General features: G+C 40.5%; 1 protein-coding gene across 2 annotated transcripts; it reads right to left on the reverse strand.

Annotated features, from left to right (window-relative positions):
- Positions 1-563: 563 nt before the first annotated feature.
- Positions 564-18,097, reverse strand: gas2b (growth arrest-specific 2b). 2 transcript variants are annotated; one of them, XM_061710337.1, is made up of 9 exons: positions 17,966-18,097; positions 12,201-12,453; positions 9,375-9,484; positions 8,568-8,709; positions 7,460-7,523; positions 6,329-6,905; positions 6,146-6,253; positions 1,144-1,345; positions 564-741 (listed from the first exon to the last, which is right to left on the reverse strand). In XM_061710337.1, exons 2-9 carry the CDS (start codon positions 12,421-12,423, stop codon positions 692-694), a joined length of 1,476 nt encoding a protein of 491 aa, XP_061566321.1. In that variant the 5' UTR covers positions 12,424-12,453; positions 17,966-18,097; the 3' UTR covers positions 564-691. The 2 variants fall into 2 exon arrangements, with proteins under 2 accessions (XP_061566321.1, XP_061566329.1); XM_061710345.1 differs by having other exon boundaries at positions 564-1,345.
- Positions 18,098-18,725: the final 628 nt, after the last annotated feature.

Here is an 18,725-nt window from a genome sequence, read left to right on the forward strand (position 1 = left end):
TCTTTTCTTTTTTTAAGCACTCTTATCTTTAAATATTTAGTATGCAACCACTTTTATCTGGCTAAGTCGGCAGAACATTTCGTACTGTGGAGTCTGCGACGCCAAGGTAGTGACTGGAGTTGAAACTGAAAACAGATCCTTGCTTCAGGTTTTAGATGAATTTCCAGGAAATGTAAGCGCTGATGAAAGCTGAGGTATCGGCAAGGTATGGCACTTTGTGACTTAGGACATGGTGCCATCTAGAGGGAGGATTTGATGTTTCCCGTTTGCGTCAGGCTGATTTCATGGTCTTCAATGCACTTTGCTTCTAACACCTGCTAGAATATCAAAAATGTTAAAAACACTACATTTTGCAAACCATAATTTAGCCTGCCCCTGAATAATGACAGCATTTGTATATTTTTTAACAATTACAATAATTTGAAACAGAATTACACCAGGAAAATGGAGACTTCTCCCTCCACCAACCACACACAAACCCCTCCCACCCCATTCATTCAAAAAATGAAATGTGTTGGAGGATTCTTCCAAAGTACAAAAGCTTAGTCGTACACTTGCAAAACTACAAGACACAGGTGTAAGTTTAATAAAAGCAACAATACAACAGAACAAATAGAAGTGGATGATTTAACTTCAACAACATCATCAGATACCTTTCACCTTAAGGATGAGCATCTAATGATGCTCATCCTTATTTCATGCCTTGGGGCTGGAAACCTCTCCCAGATGTCACAGGGCGATCTAAGACAAATCGATTCGTAATTATATGTTCACGACTAGTCTTCCAACTAATATTCATGTCTCACACCATAATGTGATGAACTGGGATTACAGTTTATTTCCACAAACAGTGCAAAACACATAGCAGAATTTCATCTCAGTACAGTTGCTGAAACCAGAAGATGTTCCCGCAGAATGACTATTGAGAGTCACTAGTTGTTAAAAATGCTCCATTTAGCCATCTAATTATTACAGATATGCCATAAGAGCGCTGATATCGACCATTTACCAATAGATAAAACAGTATTTATTTTTAAACTTGAGATAAAAAAGGCTTTGAACTACTTGTTGAAATGACTGTGTATAATTTGAGCAGGTTACTGCTGCTTGGATGCCGAAGCAGAGTCAGAGTCTACTTCTTACCAGAATAATGGGCACCAACCACCATGTAACCTCCAGGTGAGACATTTAGGCCGGGTAGCTTGACTTTGTCCCGACAGACTCTGACCTCACGTCTGCCTACTGACCCTCCTCCCCCTCTGCAGGGGTCATGTTTCTGCAGGTAACTTAGAAAAGTCTCCCATCCTCCGCCAACACGTACCATCACATGGCGCTCATTAAGCATCTGCAAAACGAGACAGAAGGTAGCATAATCAGAGAGCGAATAAAAAGAAATACAGTTTATCAAGCGTTGTTTTTCTATGACGTTAATGAATTTTCAAAAATAGCAGAACTCTTCCCTACACAGAGTCACACACCAGTCTACTATTTATACAAGCTTCTTGTGCATGTGCTATGAAAAGCAAATGATCTCTTGGACGGCTTTGTCAAAATCTCATTAAAACCAAATGAAAGTGCACCTCATGGCACCAGCTGAGCACACATGTCCCACTAATCCACATATGAGCATGCATGCACACACACAGTGACGCACAAAGGCACAAAGCTCTGCAACAGAACCCGCAGAATAAGCGCTGTTTCAAATATTCAGTAATGACCACAGCGCAGCCTGTCTGTCAGTTCACTGTAATTTCAGCAAAGTCGTATCTGATTCAACACGTCGTTTACAGACATTTGTCCTTTTTGGCAGAAAACAAACTGCTGCCATGGCAACTACATGCAAGAATATGAAACCGAGAGAATTTAAAAGAAATTGAAATGGGTTTAGTGCAGACCCTCAATTCCCAGTAGACATAAACATTCCCAGGAGGTTTTGCAAAGCCATCCGTTGTTCTGTCAGCACCAGCCCACCCCCTCTCCTGCCTCATCGCCAATAAACCCTTAATTATGGTACCATTAAGAACGTGATAATAGGCGTGTGTCATAGATAGTGAAAAAAAATGAAAAAAAAATGATTGAGACAGGCTAAGACGAGCGTGCACAGGCAGCTACAGAGGAAACTCCAGACAACAGCTCGTCTCAGCTGTCATCCTGCAGATTAAAATGTTCAGGTTGACAGGGGTCAAGTCTGACATCCTGGATAAACCACTTTCCTGTCAGATGTGGAAGGAGTATCAATCTAAACTGGTGTCATTTACACGTATTCACTCCCCTGGCCAAAGTTATTCACGGCCTTACTTCTTTATTTATTTGTATTAATTTCTGTCTCCTTGTTTTCAACAGGGGCTGATAACATTACAAATGAAGATGTGATTGTTGGACCTGGCCTCTCTTACAGTTTTTTTTTTCTTCTTTAAAGTAGATTAACAATGGCTTGCTACATTTATCCTTCACATATGACTCATTTTTCTATTGTGCTCTTTTATGCACCTGGGCAGTTTTAAAGGAACTGTATATATATATATATATATATATATATATATATATATATATATATATATATATATATATATATATATATATATATATATATATATATATATATATATATATATATATATACAGTTCCTTTAAAATTTATATATGTTGTCAAGTAAAATATTCCACAAAAGCCTTCTTTGTTGGCCAGACCTCCTTTATTTCTGTCTGCAGCGCCCCCACCCCCCCTTGAGGTCTCAGTACAAAGTGTGCTACGTCTGCAGCCCATAAACTACCGTCTGGATTCCCATGTGTGCTCCCATGGCAGCTCCATTGATTCCCTCTCTCTTCTCCTGCTGAAAGATGCATGAGTGTACTCAGGAGGAGGAGTCCTGTGTCCAAACTGTTTCCAATAGGAAACAGGCTTTAGCCACATCCTTAAGATCCCGTTTATAAGTAAATTCAAACCTACATTTAAACGGTAAAGTGAGAATGTGAAGAGATTTACACAGGTCTGCAAAGCCCTATGGCTATTATACCTTTCTTGCTACAGTCAGTTTTTTTTCTTTTGTGGCAAAAGATGCCCTATCCTACATGAAGGTGAGAGAATTGTTCATGAGTATGTACAAAACATTAAACTGGAATGAAGGCATTGGCTTTGTTCATAACTGCAGGCTTCAGTAGAGCCTGTTGATTTAGCAGAATGCAAATAACTTAACACGCTCTGCAGCATTCACAAATACCCAGATGGTGTGATGCTTTTGGAAGAATTCATAATATGCAACTGACCAGTCTATCTAGTACGCTATATCCCAAGATGCTACGGGTCATTACAGCATAAGCCGGTCACAGAAATCAGAGACCAAAAGCTGCCAGTTTCCTGCCTTTTTCCTTTTTTTTGGCCTTTCTGGTTCTCAGATCATTTTCCGTTAAACTCGTCTCTGTATTAAACATCAACAACGTGTCCTCATCCCCAGCTCATCACATGCTAATGCACAACTGTAAAACATTTTGATTTAACCCAGGAGGGTTAATATAGACACTTCTGGTGCCTTCATTAGATTTAGTGCGTAACTAAAGCGCAAATGAAGACAAATCCTTAGTAACAATCGACATATCAACCTCAGACAAAGTTTAACAGTCCTGCAAGTTTCTTTTTTACTACTGCTTCAAATCTGAGATGCAGGTCATGAAAAGGTCCTCATAGGGCATGTAGATCATTGATAAATTATATTTCAGGGATTCCCAGTGGGGTGGAATGTCTTAACTCACCTAACCAAGCTTTGGTACAGTAATCCTATTTATAGGAAGCATATTATTTTACAAGTAAGCTTCATAATATGAATACAAAATATCTGTTTCTGAAATAATCACATTTTTCAGGATTGATATTGAGAATCATCTTACTCCTCTTCCTCAACTGAAAGCTCAGAAGTCAAAGCAAGCAAAGACCAAAGGGTTTATTGAGTTAACATCTTCCTCGAGAACACCCGAGAAAGTAAGAAGATGAAGAGGTTTAATACTGAAATGCTAAGCTGAAGGCAGAAAAAACAATAACAGTCTCATCATTTTGAAGGTTTCACTCAGCTATGAAGACTTTCAATATCAGGAAAATCCGAACCGATTTTGCAAGATAATGTGTGATGTTCAAATCTCTTTTTCCTCCCACTAACACAGTCAGAACGTACACTGCTACAAAGCTGAAGGAGAACCTAATTAGTGAAAAAAGAAAGAAAAGCCTTCCTCTTTTTCAACGTCAAAGAATGGCAAAGCACTCCAGGACCAGAATGAGTGAATAGGCTATAGAGGGAATAGAGAGGAGGTTGGAGAGGTGTGGGGGGGGGGGTCGGGTTTGCTCGGGTGTAAAGTTTATATGTGAGGAGGGGAGGTCATGCTCAGCCGCTCATTAACAAGCTGTCTGATTAAACCCCTCACTAATGACTTTGTCTTGGTAATCAATAGTATCTGCTCTTTAAAAAGGTCTGTACACATTGAGTGAAGCCTTCTCCCAGGAGCAGTGCAGGGGTTATCGCCACCTATGGTAATTGAGGTTTACAGCGTGTTTCCTTGCACGCATGGAGACACGTGTGAGCTCCAAGCTAATGGATGCCATGAAGGTCGATGGGCTGCAGCGCTCTATTCAAACAGCTGAAGTGTGCTTGTTTGTCAGGAATCATGAGCAAAAGAAAGGGAGCAGTGCGAGTTGTGTCTGGAAACTGGTAATTGTGGGTGAAAACTGACAGCTGGACATGGTGAGATACTGTAACTGCATGGCTGCATAGAGAAGATGAGCACAACATCAGGCCAGTTGAAATACGGTAAATAAAATGGTTTTTGATAAATAGAGATTAAAGCCTTTTTTTCACGTCTGCTTTTAAATCTCTTGCCATGCTTTGGTTACCATGGTTTTGTTTTTTTCTTTTTCTTTTTTGCCTCAGGTGTCTTTTATGTTGTGTTCAGACACATACTATTATCTGTCTTATCTTCTGGGGGGAACCAGGTGTTTTTGGACTTGAAAGAGTGTATTATTTTTTTTAAAGCAGTACAGTAAACATATATTGTCTGTCAGGCAAATTCAACTGTAACAAACAAGTACAGACATACCTGAAAACAAGGTATTGAGTCAACGTTGTTTTTAATTTCTCAAACACTTTTTCTAATGATTTTATTAAGAATAAGAGATATTCCAACCTTTTACTATTAGATAACCTGTGCATTACATTTTGTATTGAAGCTATTAGAATTTTCTCTTTTTGCAAATGGATGGATGTATATGGGCAGTGAAATAAAGCGCTCTGCTCATATTTAAAGCCTTTCCCCACATACAGAGTTTGTTTTCCCAAGTGGTCTGCCATTTAAGCCGCACACCAAGGTCACATCATGGCAGAATCATCCTCAGAGAGACGTGTTTGTTTTTCCTTCAGGTTCATACTCTTTGCTGAAGGTCTATGTCCTGAATACAATCGTTGTCAGCCCAGTCTTATCCTGACCATCGGTTGCCAAGCAACCCCGCCTCCCATTCCTTCTGCCTCCATACAGGCGCATACGGGTGGAGCATGACTGAGGGAGGATGAAAGCCACAGAGCGACTACAAATCAGTCCACTGCACTTGTTGCTGACTCAACTGTTGATTAAAAACCTGACAGCTTCCACACTTCACATCTTATTACGTGTTATTGCACTTATGATGCATCTTCATTGTATGAGTCATTAACTTTGGCTTTAAATTATAAGTTATGCTACCATGCATCCTCATTAAGCATCCCCAGTCTTCTTTTCAGTTGTTTTATTACTTTAATATCTTACAATGCAGCAAAAGACATCAGTATCATGAACCTTTTGGAACAAGAACACTTCTAGAAAATATCTACATTAGTCTGGTTTGTCTATTATGTTTCGATATGAAACACAATAGTTGCATGTATCATTTTGAAGATGTGCTACATGTTCTTGTGGGTTGAAATTGGGTAAACGGTTTGAAAGACTGGAGATGGTGGTCCACATATGTGTGGCTTATTGGCAGAATATGAAAATCATTTATGAGAAACTGGGCAAGCAGGAAGAGTCTCACCCGTATATACAGAACTATAGGAAGAGTCTCACCCGTATATACAGAACTTTAGGAAGAGTCTCACCCGTATATACAGAACTTTAGGAAGAGTCTCACCCGTATATACAGAACTTTGTCTCCAAGGCGGTAGCAGCCTTTAGGTTGCTTCTCAACAGGGAATCTAGCAGGACAGCTGCAGGGGGGGTTTTCAACAATGCCTCTCACCTGAAAGATCAGACAGAGAGGACTGAGTGCAAATGGACAGTGTGTTTTCAAATGTGATGGAAATAATATACATACAATATCATCCAAAATGCTGGTGGCTGCGCTCCTCCGGTTCGAGGATTTGTTGGATGGCCGGGGGGTTGACATTGCAGATGGGGAGGCGATGTTAGGTGTGGCTGTAGGACTGTGCTTGTTTATTGTGGTGGGACAGACTTTTGCTGTGGAAACCAGAATTTGACCTGGTGAAGGTGCTGACGGCAGCGCTGTAGCAGATGTGTTTGTGGTGCAGGATGAAGGGAGCAAATTTGTTTGTGTCGAGGCTGTGGTTGTACAAGGGTTAGTGGCTGAAAGGGAGGGCTGAGGAGGGGGCGAGCTTGTAGAAACTGGGTTTGTTGTGGCGGATGTAAGATCAGAGGCGAGGGAGGCAGCGAGGGGCTCCGGCAGACAGGTTGTACTCTGAATGAGGGGAGGAGGAGGAGGAGGGAGAGGGAGAGGGAGAGGGGAGGGCTCTGGGGGCAGGGGGGATTGTGATGGTGAATGCAATGATGTCGGAGTAAAAAAGGTAAGGGGGGATGATGGAGATGAGCACCCTGCCTCCTCTCTTTCCAGCTCTCTTTCCAATTTAACCAGTCCTGGTGGCTCCACTCCATACCTGGAAGTGAGATTCAACAGAAATGTATGTTTATGTTCTCATAAACCAACATTAAATCACAGCAAAGGCTGATGTGATTTCCAGCCAGAGGTACATTAACATGCATCCTAGTTTAGCTTTCTGACTTTAAAAATGCAACTATGTTTTGCTGGCTTGTGCAGACTCTATTTTTTGCTAATGCCTTGATAAAATAATCAAGGTTTTCCATGAAGAATTCATCATTTGGACACAGCAGATGTTGCTCCACAAGTGTATCTATGTTGCTTCCACAGATTTGCAAGGTACCTATTTGCTCTAATGCAGCACCATCATTGATACAGGTTTAAGATCAGCTCCACTGTTCCTCTATGTTTTATATTTATACAATGAGTATCTGTGAGGATCTTTATGTACATTTTTCTTCATGGTGGAGTTTTGGATGCAGTTAGGAAGTGTGTTCATTTTTTCTAAAGTATCCCAGATCTCATCTCTAGTTAGTTTCTAGGTGTGCTATAACTGCTGTAATATTTTTAGGTGCTGTATTATGCGTAGACACTTCCTGATGTTTTGTTTACCTGGCTGCAGTCCGTCCCAGCTCCATCAAGCACAGGCACACTTCCCAAGGCTGCTTGTGGAGGACTTCACACAGTATACACATGACGAACAAAGAGCATGCAGGGGCAGAAAGGGAAAAAAAATCAGTCATCTGGAAGGAAAGATGTTTCCGGAGATAAAATTCTGTCTTTGACAAAAGAATGTAGAAAATGTAGCCTGAAAAAATAGGACATATTTCAGGGTATATCCCGACTCCATTGTGTATATTTCTATCCTTAAAGGTGAGCAGGAATTCCTGTGGGTTCCGGCCTTACAGCTGAAGGCATGAGGGCAAGAGAGCCTAATCGTAAATCAGCCTCTCCAACCTCTCCAACCTTTGCAATCATCACATCTAAAGATGAAGGGGCTGTTGGGGTGTTCTGGAAACTCCGTTTGGATTAAAAATCTTCTTCTTAAATTGTTAAGAAGAGTGGTTGAACACAAAACCATGCATTACACAATGAAGTACTCAACACCCATGAATGAACAAGACAAATCCAAAAAGAAAATAAAAAGATAAGAGGCTAAATAAAAGATTACTAAGTGCATTTGTATTTGAGATCCACCAGACAGCAGCAAAGAAGAAGATGCTTGAGCCAACACTCTATTAGCAAAGTAAAGGAGTTTACGCTGTCTGAATCAGGACTTATTGTTGGTGAGGATTTACCTGCTCATTATCTCTGTCACGCATCTGCTGCCTTGCTTAGACATGCCCAAGAAAGAAATGCTTAGAGAAGACTCCACTAAATGGTGCAGAACCATGTTAGTCACCCACAGATGACAGATTCACTGTGGTTTCATCCTTATCTGAAGTTTAAAAAGCATTTACTTAAAGGTGAAGTCAGTTCAGTGCAAATATTCAATATCATTTTTATCACTCTAATCAAAAGAAGAAACAAACTACAAGAACATGATGCTCCCACTGGAAACAGCTTGAAACTGTTTAAAAACATAACATTTATAGACATGTCTTTAACCAAAAACACTTTACAAGTGCAACATGACAGTTGATGGCAAATTTAAGTGGAAAAAAACTGACGGGTTTCCAGACTCCCTAAGGTAAGTTGAGAGTCTCTGGTCTCAACTCACCCAAATCCTCAGACTCAAAAAGGTAAGCCTCATCAATGCCAATCTTTCGACACCAGTAGAGGAAGTTGGCTGTGTTGTCTCGGGCGAAAAATGATCCAGAAGTTGCATCAGTTCGCCAATGGATCGCTCTTCTCACAAAGGGCTGTTATAGTTGTCAACACACACAAACACAGAGAGGGAGTGAGTTTTCATTACATTAACTCATTACTGGATTAATACTGGTTCACAAACCTGCATAATGACATACAACACAGAAGCTGTCTTTAAAATTACTGCACTGTGTAAATGGAGGCAGAACGCTCCGGTTGAGACATCATCCATTAAGCCGAGTGTTTTGTTTGCTTAGAGGACACTTAGAGAAAGAGAAGTTGCCAAAACACAACTAAAGTAAGGTGAAGCTTAGTAAAAGAAAATGTAAAAGAAATGCATCGCCAGACAGCCTCAGACATGACCTGGTTTTTATTTGTGTTCTCAAGTTTCTGACAAAGCCGCTGTGCAAAAGTTCAATGAGTCTTGGCACGTTTCAGACACTTTTAGTTTAGTAAGACAAAAGTCACATCTTTCAATATTTTCAGTTTGTCAGCATTGTTATAGCTTGTCCCGGTTTGCACAGTCACAGCATTCTTATGTTGGTAGGATGTGTTTTAATCTACATGATTTAGCTTGTATTTTTGCACACAGAAAGCTCCTGCTATCAGGAACCTTCTCGCTATGCAGCCATAGCACCTGCTCAATTTTAACGGCCGAAATTATGAGTATTGTTATTATCATTGTGATTTTGTTGTTGCATTTGTGTTTGTGCCGCACCTTCCCATTGCTGGCTTGAATAATTTTCTCTTGGAGCATCTGCGCCAGCTGACAGAGGAGAACGCCGTTATCCAGACTGTCCATCAGGCAGTCCGCTGTGAGGTTCACACCTAGTGACAATCCACACACCAATACCGAGTTACACCCAGGAATATTCGTCCAAAACATTAGAAACATCATGCGGTGAGTGTTACCGTGTAGGTTTGACAATATATGGCATCATTTAGAAGACACTTTCACTAGGAACACTCTGATTGGGTAATGGGCTTCAGTATTTTGCCCAAGGACATTCTCACATGTGAACTGGAAGTTGGTGATCAACTTAGCAGCCGTCTGGCTGAAGACAGACCACACAGCCTCCAGAATCGCAGCCACCTACAGGCCAAAATAGAGCCGATCTATTGGTTCATGGAGGCAGGACCTCAGGGGTCGTTTTGTTGTCTGGCATTTGGGTGTTGGCAGGATCATTTGGATGCTGTTGGTTGTGGAGTGGTGCCACTGTAGTTCAGAATTGTTCCAGTGCCTCCAGTGTCTTTGTGTGATCAGGCTTTGAGCCTTCTGTCATCATTCTGATCACAGTTTTTGTTGTGGGGGGTTATGTCTTGGAGATATTTAAGTAGGTAATACTAGCAAAAGTTACTCTGACAGGGTCCAAAACTTCCCAGCAGAACTCGGGATTGTAAGAAGATCATTACTGTTGTAAATGTCATCTGCCAGTAATTCTAGATGCTGTAATTAACAGGAAATAAAATAAATAAAAAAAACAAAAAACTTTTCAATTTGATTTTTTTTTTATTAAAAAGGTCTAAATCATTCAAATCAGTATCCTAATTATATGTTACTGTTTCCTACAAATTTAAAGACTCTTTTTTTTCAGATTCTTTTACTTGTATCAATTTATTTGAAATACCACTATAGACATTATTTTGGTCTGGTGCTCAGAGGAGCCCCTGGATATGTGACTTGGGGCTCCAAAAACGCAGTGACCCGTCTCGCCGTATCGATAAAAGAGGGATGCAGGAATAAGTTATTGGCAAAACGATATTTATTCACTTATAAAGATGAATTAACAAATTATGGTGCGTGTTAGTCTGTAGAGTCAGTATAAAAGTTAAATTTTTTATCGGCCAGATTGGGATGCTCACGGCATATTTTGCACCTAGGGTTGCCAACTTTCAGAAATAGAAATAAAGGACGCCCCGATTTCAGCAGCGCAGGAGCCAAAAAAAAGCCCCAAAACTTCTAAACTGCATAAAAATGTGTTTATTTTATATGAAAAAACATGTTCTTTAATAGCATTGAACTTGCATGACTGTACAGACAGACAACCATATAGCAGCTGAAATAGCCTCCTATGCTATGTATGTCCACATCAGCCAAGGTGTAGAATATTGCTTCAGGTGAAGAATATGGTGTACAAGTTAACTTATTTCAATAATTCAACTAGAATATGGTGTAAAGGTTAACTTATTTCAATAATTCAACTAGAATATGGTGTAAAAGTTAATCTATTTCAATAATTCAACTTAAAAGGTGAAACTAATATATTACCTAGTCTTATTACATGCAAAGCAAGATATGTTGAACCTTTATTTGTTATAATTTTGATGATGGAATTGTTTATTGATTTCATAAAATATTCTCTAATTTATTTTTTATTTGGGGTTTTCATAAACTGTGAGCCATAATCAGAGAGCAGCGTCTTGCTGGTGCAGGAAACTGCTGCACGCAATGACGGACACTGGCTGATTTATGCTTCCGCGTTGCACCAACGCAGAGCTTACGGGGTAGGATACGCGGGAGCGCGAACGTACGGTACGCAACGCCGTGTAACATCTTGCAGCCACTTCTCGGCGAACACACGTTTTCTGTTCGATTCGGGTAGTGGTTCAGTTTGGCGTCTCTTTGTAGTTGGTGGTGGTGGAACGCCAAAATAATTACTTAATGGCGCTTGTATCTTGGACATTTTGACGAGACGTGTCGGGGTTTGTTCAGTAAAGCTGATCCTTCCATCTCTTCCTGCCCAACCCACCGCCGCCACGATCATGGAGTAAGGACGCGCTGTGATTGGCCAGTACCAACTTTGAGTGGCAGTTCTGGGGAAAAGCTCTCGCAATAGATTTTTTAATATTAGTATTCTGGTCTGGCCACAACCAAAAATATGAGCCCCAGCTGTTGGTACGCAAAAGCGCTTCGCAGCACGAGATTGACAGCGCACTGTGGATTTTGACGGCGCATGCGCTCTGGCGACCCACTTATGTGCAGCCTTGACTATAGATAAGATAGTGTTGGTGAAATCAACAATTCTTAACATTGACTCTATACCAGATATTGAAAATATGAATGTAATTTGAATCTTTGCTTTATTCTCAAAACTTTAATACCAAAGACGAACATACTCCTTTAAACTGTTTTTCACCCAAGAAAAGCTTGAACGTTTCCAAGATTGACAAACAATTAAAAGACCTGTTTGGACAGTATTTCATTTTGAGTAACACAGAAATTCATCATTTTTGGCTGACTGTTCTGTGCAAACATCTACAGGTTGTGACACGTGCAGTTTCTTAATCATTTCTCTGAAAAAAACTGGAAAGACAGCTTGGGGAGGGATGTGAGGGGGGTTGATGTGTTTTAATCTTAAAACTGTCTGTACATGTAGATTAAATATATTTTTTCTGTTTCACTGTTTCATGTTTCATTACCCGGGGTAATGAAATTAAAGGTATTCTACCATCATGTTTGAATATGTCATAGTGTAATTTTAAATTGACAGCCATAGTTTCATATCTTTCAACATATTTTTGGAAGATAGAGAAACTGTCTCACCCATCATTGCATTGAGCCATAGCGCTAGATCTTCTTTCATTGGCAGGAGGCTGGCGTCGTGACGAAAAGGCAACCACTGGTGGTACTCCTGAGGGCTAGAGAGGCCAGGGCCAGAGTGTCTGTACTTTGGGGACAGAAGACAGCTCATCCCCAAACCAGTCATGTGCTGCGGGCTCAGAGGACTGTCCAGGTTGGGGGTCATCGTTCCCACTTCACTGTCCATATTTCCCTTGCAGCTGGTCCTTAACAGACCCTGGTGAACATAACAGCATATTTACTTAACAAGGAGTTCATTCAATAGCAGTTTTATTAGATTTAAAGCATTTTGTCATTTATTTATTTTTGCAACTAAAGATATTTTAATCTCAATAACTTGTAATAGACCAACAGGAGTCTCAGCGTAACTAAAAGGGTCCTGATACAGCTGGGTTTAACTTTTCTTGGTCTTTTACTAAACAGCTATGCTGTTGTAATGGTGTATGATATGTGACTTGTTATTATCTTGCTGAAATAAGCAAGGCCTTCCCTTATAAAATATATAATTGAGAGGCAGCACACTTTGTTTTCCTTCAAAACCTGTATAAGTTGCTGAGGCGTCATGGACGTTCCAGATCCACTAATGCATCCCCATACCATCCAAGATGGCGTTTCAACTGTGAGTCGACTAGGAGTCGACTAGGAGTCAGCTTCACACCTGTTTAACAAGAAGGTTTTGGATTCCAAAAAACAGTTTTAACTTGTGTTTATATTTGCAGGAAACAACAATCTGCTCACTTATGCTTTTTAAAATGTTCCTGAGCGAGGACAGTCTTGTCTATATCATTCATTCACAAACCAACTGTTTGAAATATAGTTTTCACCATTGGATATACTACTACTACTGTCATTTAGCAGATGCTTTTATCCAAGGCGACTTACATCTGAGACACACACACCACGGAGCAATTAGGGTTAAGGCCTTGCTCAGGGTTCCAAGGTGGTTCATCTTGCTTGCATTGCGGGGCTTGAACCGGGTCCTCCAGACCCAAGCCAGCCTCTGTAGCCACTAGACTAGCAACCCCCATATAGTTTCTTTGTACCATTTTGCAATAAATAAATGACTTTAAAGACATTAGAAAAATGTTACCCAGTATTCCTTGTTCTTTGCAGTAAACACTGAAGGTATAAAATGTATTCATTGTATTTATTTTTTGTATTTCAAACTGAAAGAGTTATGGGATTAAAAACAGAAAAAAACAGTGTTGTGACATAAATCATTGAATTATGCATAACAACCTGTTAGATGAAGTTACAGTATCACTGGCCCTTTTACCGATACATTCTCGTACAGTTTATAAATAATGGTACTTATTTATTTATTTTGTGTTGAGGATTTCAAAAGCTGTCACGTTCACCCTTTCTTAGGCGCAGAGACGTGCTGTAAGCCCATTTCACACCCACAAAAACAATACATGTTGAAACCTACTGCACTGGCAGGAACACCGGCTTTCACTCACACACCTTATATTTACAATCAAACCGTGCTACACACACAACCATTAATCAGAGAGATTAGCGTGACTGGCTACAGACAGCTTGTGTTTAATAAGACGTGCGGCCGCTGCTCTGAGTCTCTCTTCTGGTGCTGCTGCATGGCTCATTTGTCCTGTTCCCAGAGAACCACCATAAAGCATCAGACATGCTCTGATTCTTAGCAATGCTAAGAGCTAATCAACTGGAATTAAGATGATGACACATGCAACGGGTCACCGGTCTAATGCGTTATATACAGAAGACACAAGGGGGTTTGGTTTGTGCCAGACTGACTTTAAGATTTCATTAAAAAGTAACAGGCCCACGCAGGCGTCAGCCACAGTAAACCATTAAAACAAGGTGATGGTTGGGGAATGTTGCATTAGGCACTGTTGCAACAGAAATCATGTGTTCATAGTCCAGTTTCATTATCAGATCAGCAAGTGTTAGGCTTCTGCCAGAACAGTGTACAAAGGCTGTCACAGCAGTAACAATAGTATCTTAACTTGTGATAAACACTATAGTTTACAGTCTTTACATTAAAAAAATAGTTTTGTGTTTTGTGATCCATTTATGATGTCAGGCTTAAAAAATGGGCACATTTCCCAAGAGAGAAAATTACCTGACTTCTCACTTGATTTATAATATACAGTATATTACTAGATTTTGCGCTGCTATCCATCAAAACTCAGGCTTCGCGCTCTGAAAGGTTGTGTTTGCCTGCATATATGCCCAACCTTTAACCTATTTTCCTGCATTTAGACTCACTTTTGCCCTGAACTGGTTTGAACACTTCTCTCACTCCGGTCTTTTTTTCTTGTGCGCTTGTGAAACATCTGCTCTGAAGCAACCTTAGTAAAATTCCAGCCAACATCATGACAGAGTTGACACTGACATTGGAGCCTTCCTGTGGGTGTTTTTTCTCAGGGTGTCCCATGCAGACGAATACCTAAATGCTAAAATTGTCTTATATTTACAAACCATCTTGCTAACATGTATATCTTAAAATCTTGACCACATCCACTTTTCTTTTACAAAGCGTAAGCTAAGGCATTTCAGAGTAATTATGAATCACCACCTGGGTACTATTAATCCAGTACACGCAACACTTTCCACGCAGGACTTCTGAACCCACAGTCTTCCTCGTTTTGTATGTGAACGGCCTCAATGACAAGACTTTTTCTCTGTGCCTCTGGAGGTGAAAAAGAGACTGTACTCAGTGCTGTGGCAGCATGCTGGATGTAATCACACACTGATGCGGTGGTGGGCCTCCTCTATATGTCTTTATATATGTCTTTATCAGTTACCAAAAGGGAACAGTGGTGGTTTAAAGAAACCCCATATGGTGAAAACTCTGTGTGAAAAGGACTTCTGGCTTTTAAAACTGTCAAGGCAACCGGCCCAGCTGTGCCATTTCAGTCTAAATATAACTGGAAAACTGATATATCATTGCCATCGAGTGAGACATGACGCTAACATGACTAAACTATCTTTTTTTAATCCAATTTTTACTTAGTAAGGCCCCTGGTTGGTGACATGATAAGACAATTAAGGTCTTTAAATGCTGAGGAAAAAGCTTCCCTAATTGCTTTGGTATCTCCTTTAAAAACACACATTTGACCATTCTTTCCATTTGAAAAATAAGGACATCAAGCTATCCCACAATCCCTTGCAGTCACAACATTTAAAGCAAGGCAGTTTTCACTAACTGGGATTCACATCATGTGTGCAGGTTTGAGAAGGGTGGAAGCAACTGTTTTAACCGTTTAACACAGCAAGAGGGTTCGTTGCTTGACGCCTGCCAGTCTTTCTGTGTTTAATTTGAATGTTCTCCCCATGTCTGCGTGGGTTTTATCTGGGTGCTTAGTAGAAATACATGGATAAAGAGGGTGATTGGAGGGACGTTTGATCAGTTTTAGAAAGCGTCATCCAGCTCCCAAAGTCCCTCACCCTGACTATCAATAACCCCCCCCCCAAAATAACTATAAACTCATGTTCCAATAATCTTTTTTTACACATTAGTTTAACTTTACAGCACAAAGTCACAAATTAACAGCGATGAAGCAAGCTTAGGGGGATTGAGAAGTTAGGCAGAGGCGACTAAGAGGCTCAACAAAAGCAAATACGTATAACCAACAAGACAGTATCTGAGTAAGAGACGAATAAGAGTAAATATTGGACAGTGTTGTAAAAGGGACTTAACCTCATGTCCTCTTATTTAAAATTTAGCTTGAAAAAGATTACCTAAGTAAATATGCTTTGTTGTCCATGCTTATTCTTTCTATGAAATAATGTGCTGGAATTCATAGGACAAAATATATATATATATATATATATATATATATATATATATATATATAAAATTTCCTCTTCCTATCTTCCTTTAGCTCTTGATGGGTTTTTTTTTTCATATGTCATTTTGGAAAAATCACATTATATGTGGCGTAGTGTTGCAATTAATCAAATGCATAGTTTGTTTGTAATAAAATTAGACCATAATTACATAAGAAGTGTGGCAGTATGTGTACGGCAGTTTGTACAGCACTGAAACCTGGCCTCTGGTGTGAGATGAATGGGAGGATGTATAAATACAGTTCTCTCAGGCTGTAGTGAAAAGAGTCTTTTGTAAACACAGCAGATATGGGTCAGGTCTGCGTGGTATGTTTACAAGGAGTCTGCGGAGGGGACAGGCTGCCAGGTTTGAGGTTGGTTTACTGGTTGACCAGCCAGCCATGAGAGCCTGCTTCTAACAAAACATCCAGGTGCAATAGTCACACTTCTGCTACAGGATGGTTCTGCTGGGAAAGCACAGCGAAGGTCACCTACAGGCCCAGATCTCAGACACTGGCAGCCTTTATCTTCCTGCAGAGCTGAATGTCTACATCTGTCAGCACATCCTGATGAACACACACGCACACACACACACACACACACACACACACACACACACGCACACACGCACGCACGCACACACGCACACACACACTAGCAAATACAAGTCCATGCACGTATCAGTGGGTCTATTCCGCCTCATTAACTCCACCCAACCATGAATGGGCTCAAAATAAGTTTTGCTTCGGTGGCATCTCGCAGCTTTTTAATTTGCATTGCAAAGCAGCATCTTCACAGTCTAACTGCAATAGTGTGGAAACAGTAGAAATGACTCACCAGTCCACCTGAAACATGCATGCAAAATCAAGGATTTGAGGTGAAAGCTTGAATAGCTGAGCATGTGCTGCATGTGTGGAAGATGACTGATGTGTGTGACCTCCAGTGCATCTCTGACACTGGCACCTCCAGAGAATAAAACCAGCGCTTGTGTCTGCCAGCAACTGATTTCACAACTAGGTAACAAAATCCTGCTTCCTAACATTGCAGACAGAACTGTCGTGTTTAAACAAAAGTTGGAAATTTGCCACTGAAAGATCTCTTTATTCACATACGTCAGACCGTAGTAAAAGTTTGGTGTGTGTGTTAAGTCTTGGACAAATCTTTTCATTATCCACTTTCCAGTTCACTTGTTTGAAAGAACTAGTCATAAATGATCAAGACTTAATAACTTTAATAGGCCGTCCAGTAGCGTTGCTTGAAGCAGTAGCATTCTCCATCAGCTGTGTCTGTTTCAGGTGTCTGTTCTTAGATTTTAACAGTTTAAAAGACGCCGTGTGCTTAGCAGTGAATGAAAAGCAGCTACTGAACGTATAAAAGCACATGGCTGAGGTGCAGGTTTCCCCCACAACTGTGCTCTTGCCCCACAGCTAGACTAAATAAACCCCATATCAACACAGGACGGAAGGATTTATCGCCTGCTGCTGTTTCCACACCAGGAACAATGACGACGTGTGCTCCACATTATCCACATATATACTTATTCAACATTTGAAAGACTCTTCCATTTAGTGCTCTGAGGTAAATCAAACAAGAATAATCTCCCAGGAAAATCTCACCTTTAGAGTGTAGACATTTTACAGAATATGTGGCAATATTGAAAAGTTAAAAGCCAAACATGGAAAAGAGACTGAAGGAAAGAAAAGCACACGATGAAACGTGCAAATCACACAGTAAGATTTACTGGAACAATGAGTCACATAAAAATCCTGAAAATCTTGTCTTATTTACAGTAAAGATACACTTGCTTCCACTGAAATTAGGCCTGCAGTTTTTGTTGTTGTTTTTTTTTTGTTTTTTTCTTTTAACGCCATCACTGCATGCATCAGCAACTATTCCTACAATGAGGACAAAAATGTACTCACCAAACTCAAGTAGCAACTGCAGGATTCCTCCAAAGATGCCCTTCTTGATGAAAGACGGCTTTCTTCACAGTGTCTTCTCCTCACATGCACACATCACTCACAACCAGATGTTCTTCGCCCTCAGGTTCGCCCCATGTAAGTACACACCGGTGTAACAGGGGAGAGCGTAAAAACAAACTCTTCTGTACACGCCTGCAAGTTTCTGGTGTCAGCTTACAACAAGAAATAACACACACAGAAATCAGCGCAGCAGTTGCTAATGAAATTAGAGTAGTTTATATGGTCTGTCTGTCTATCAATCTAAACCCTGGTTTTGAGTTTTACCTTGGTTATTAACTAAATTCAAACATAATTCTGGATTTTGTGTTATTTTGTGTTATTTTGCTCTATTATCTCAGGTTCTGCTCAGCTGGAACGCTACTGTGGTTTTGTTTTTAAACACTGTTTTGAAAGCAAAAATGCTTAGGGTGGCTGTAGTCTCAGTCTAGCCGCTGTATGGGCGACTCCTACATCAACCCCAGGACCCCATCAGGAGCAGAAGCTCCACGGTTCAGCTGCACTGTGGTTTTCTTCCATCCTCGGCGCCACCAGGAGAGTTTGTGAAGCTTCAGAGGCGCTGCCAAGCACTGCTTAGTCAGCTGCATCTCTGAGATTACGAGTTTACCTGAAAGTTTCAAGATTGTGTAAGAATCACACAGCAGTACATACATTTCTCGCTAGGTCCTGTCCTTTTCTTTATTGTCTTTATATAAAGGGTTGG

The sequence above is a fragment of the Cololabis saira genome, chromosome 2 (assembly GCF_033807715.1).
Source record: "Cololabis saira isolate AMF1-May2022 chromosome 2, fColSai1.1, whole genome shotgun sequence".
Classification (NCBI taxonomy): domain Eukaryota; kingdom Metazoa; phylum Chordata; class Actinopteri; order Beloniformes; family Belonidae; genus Cololabis; species Cololabis saira.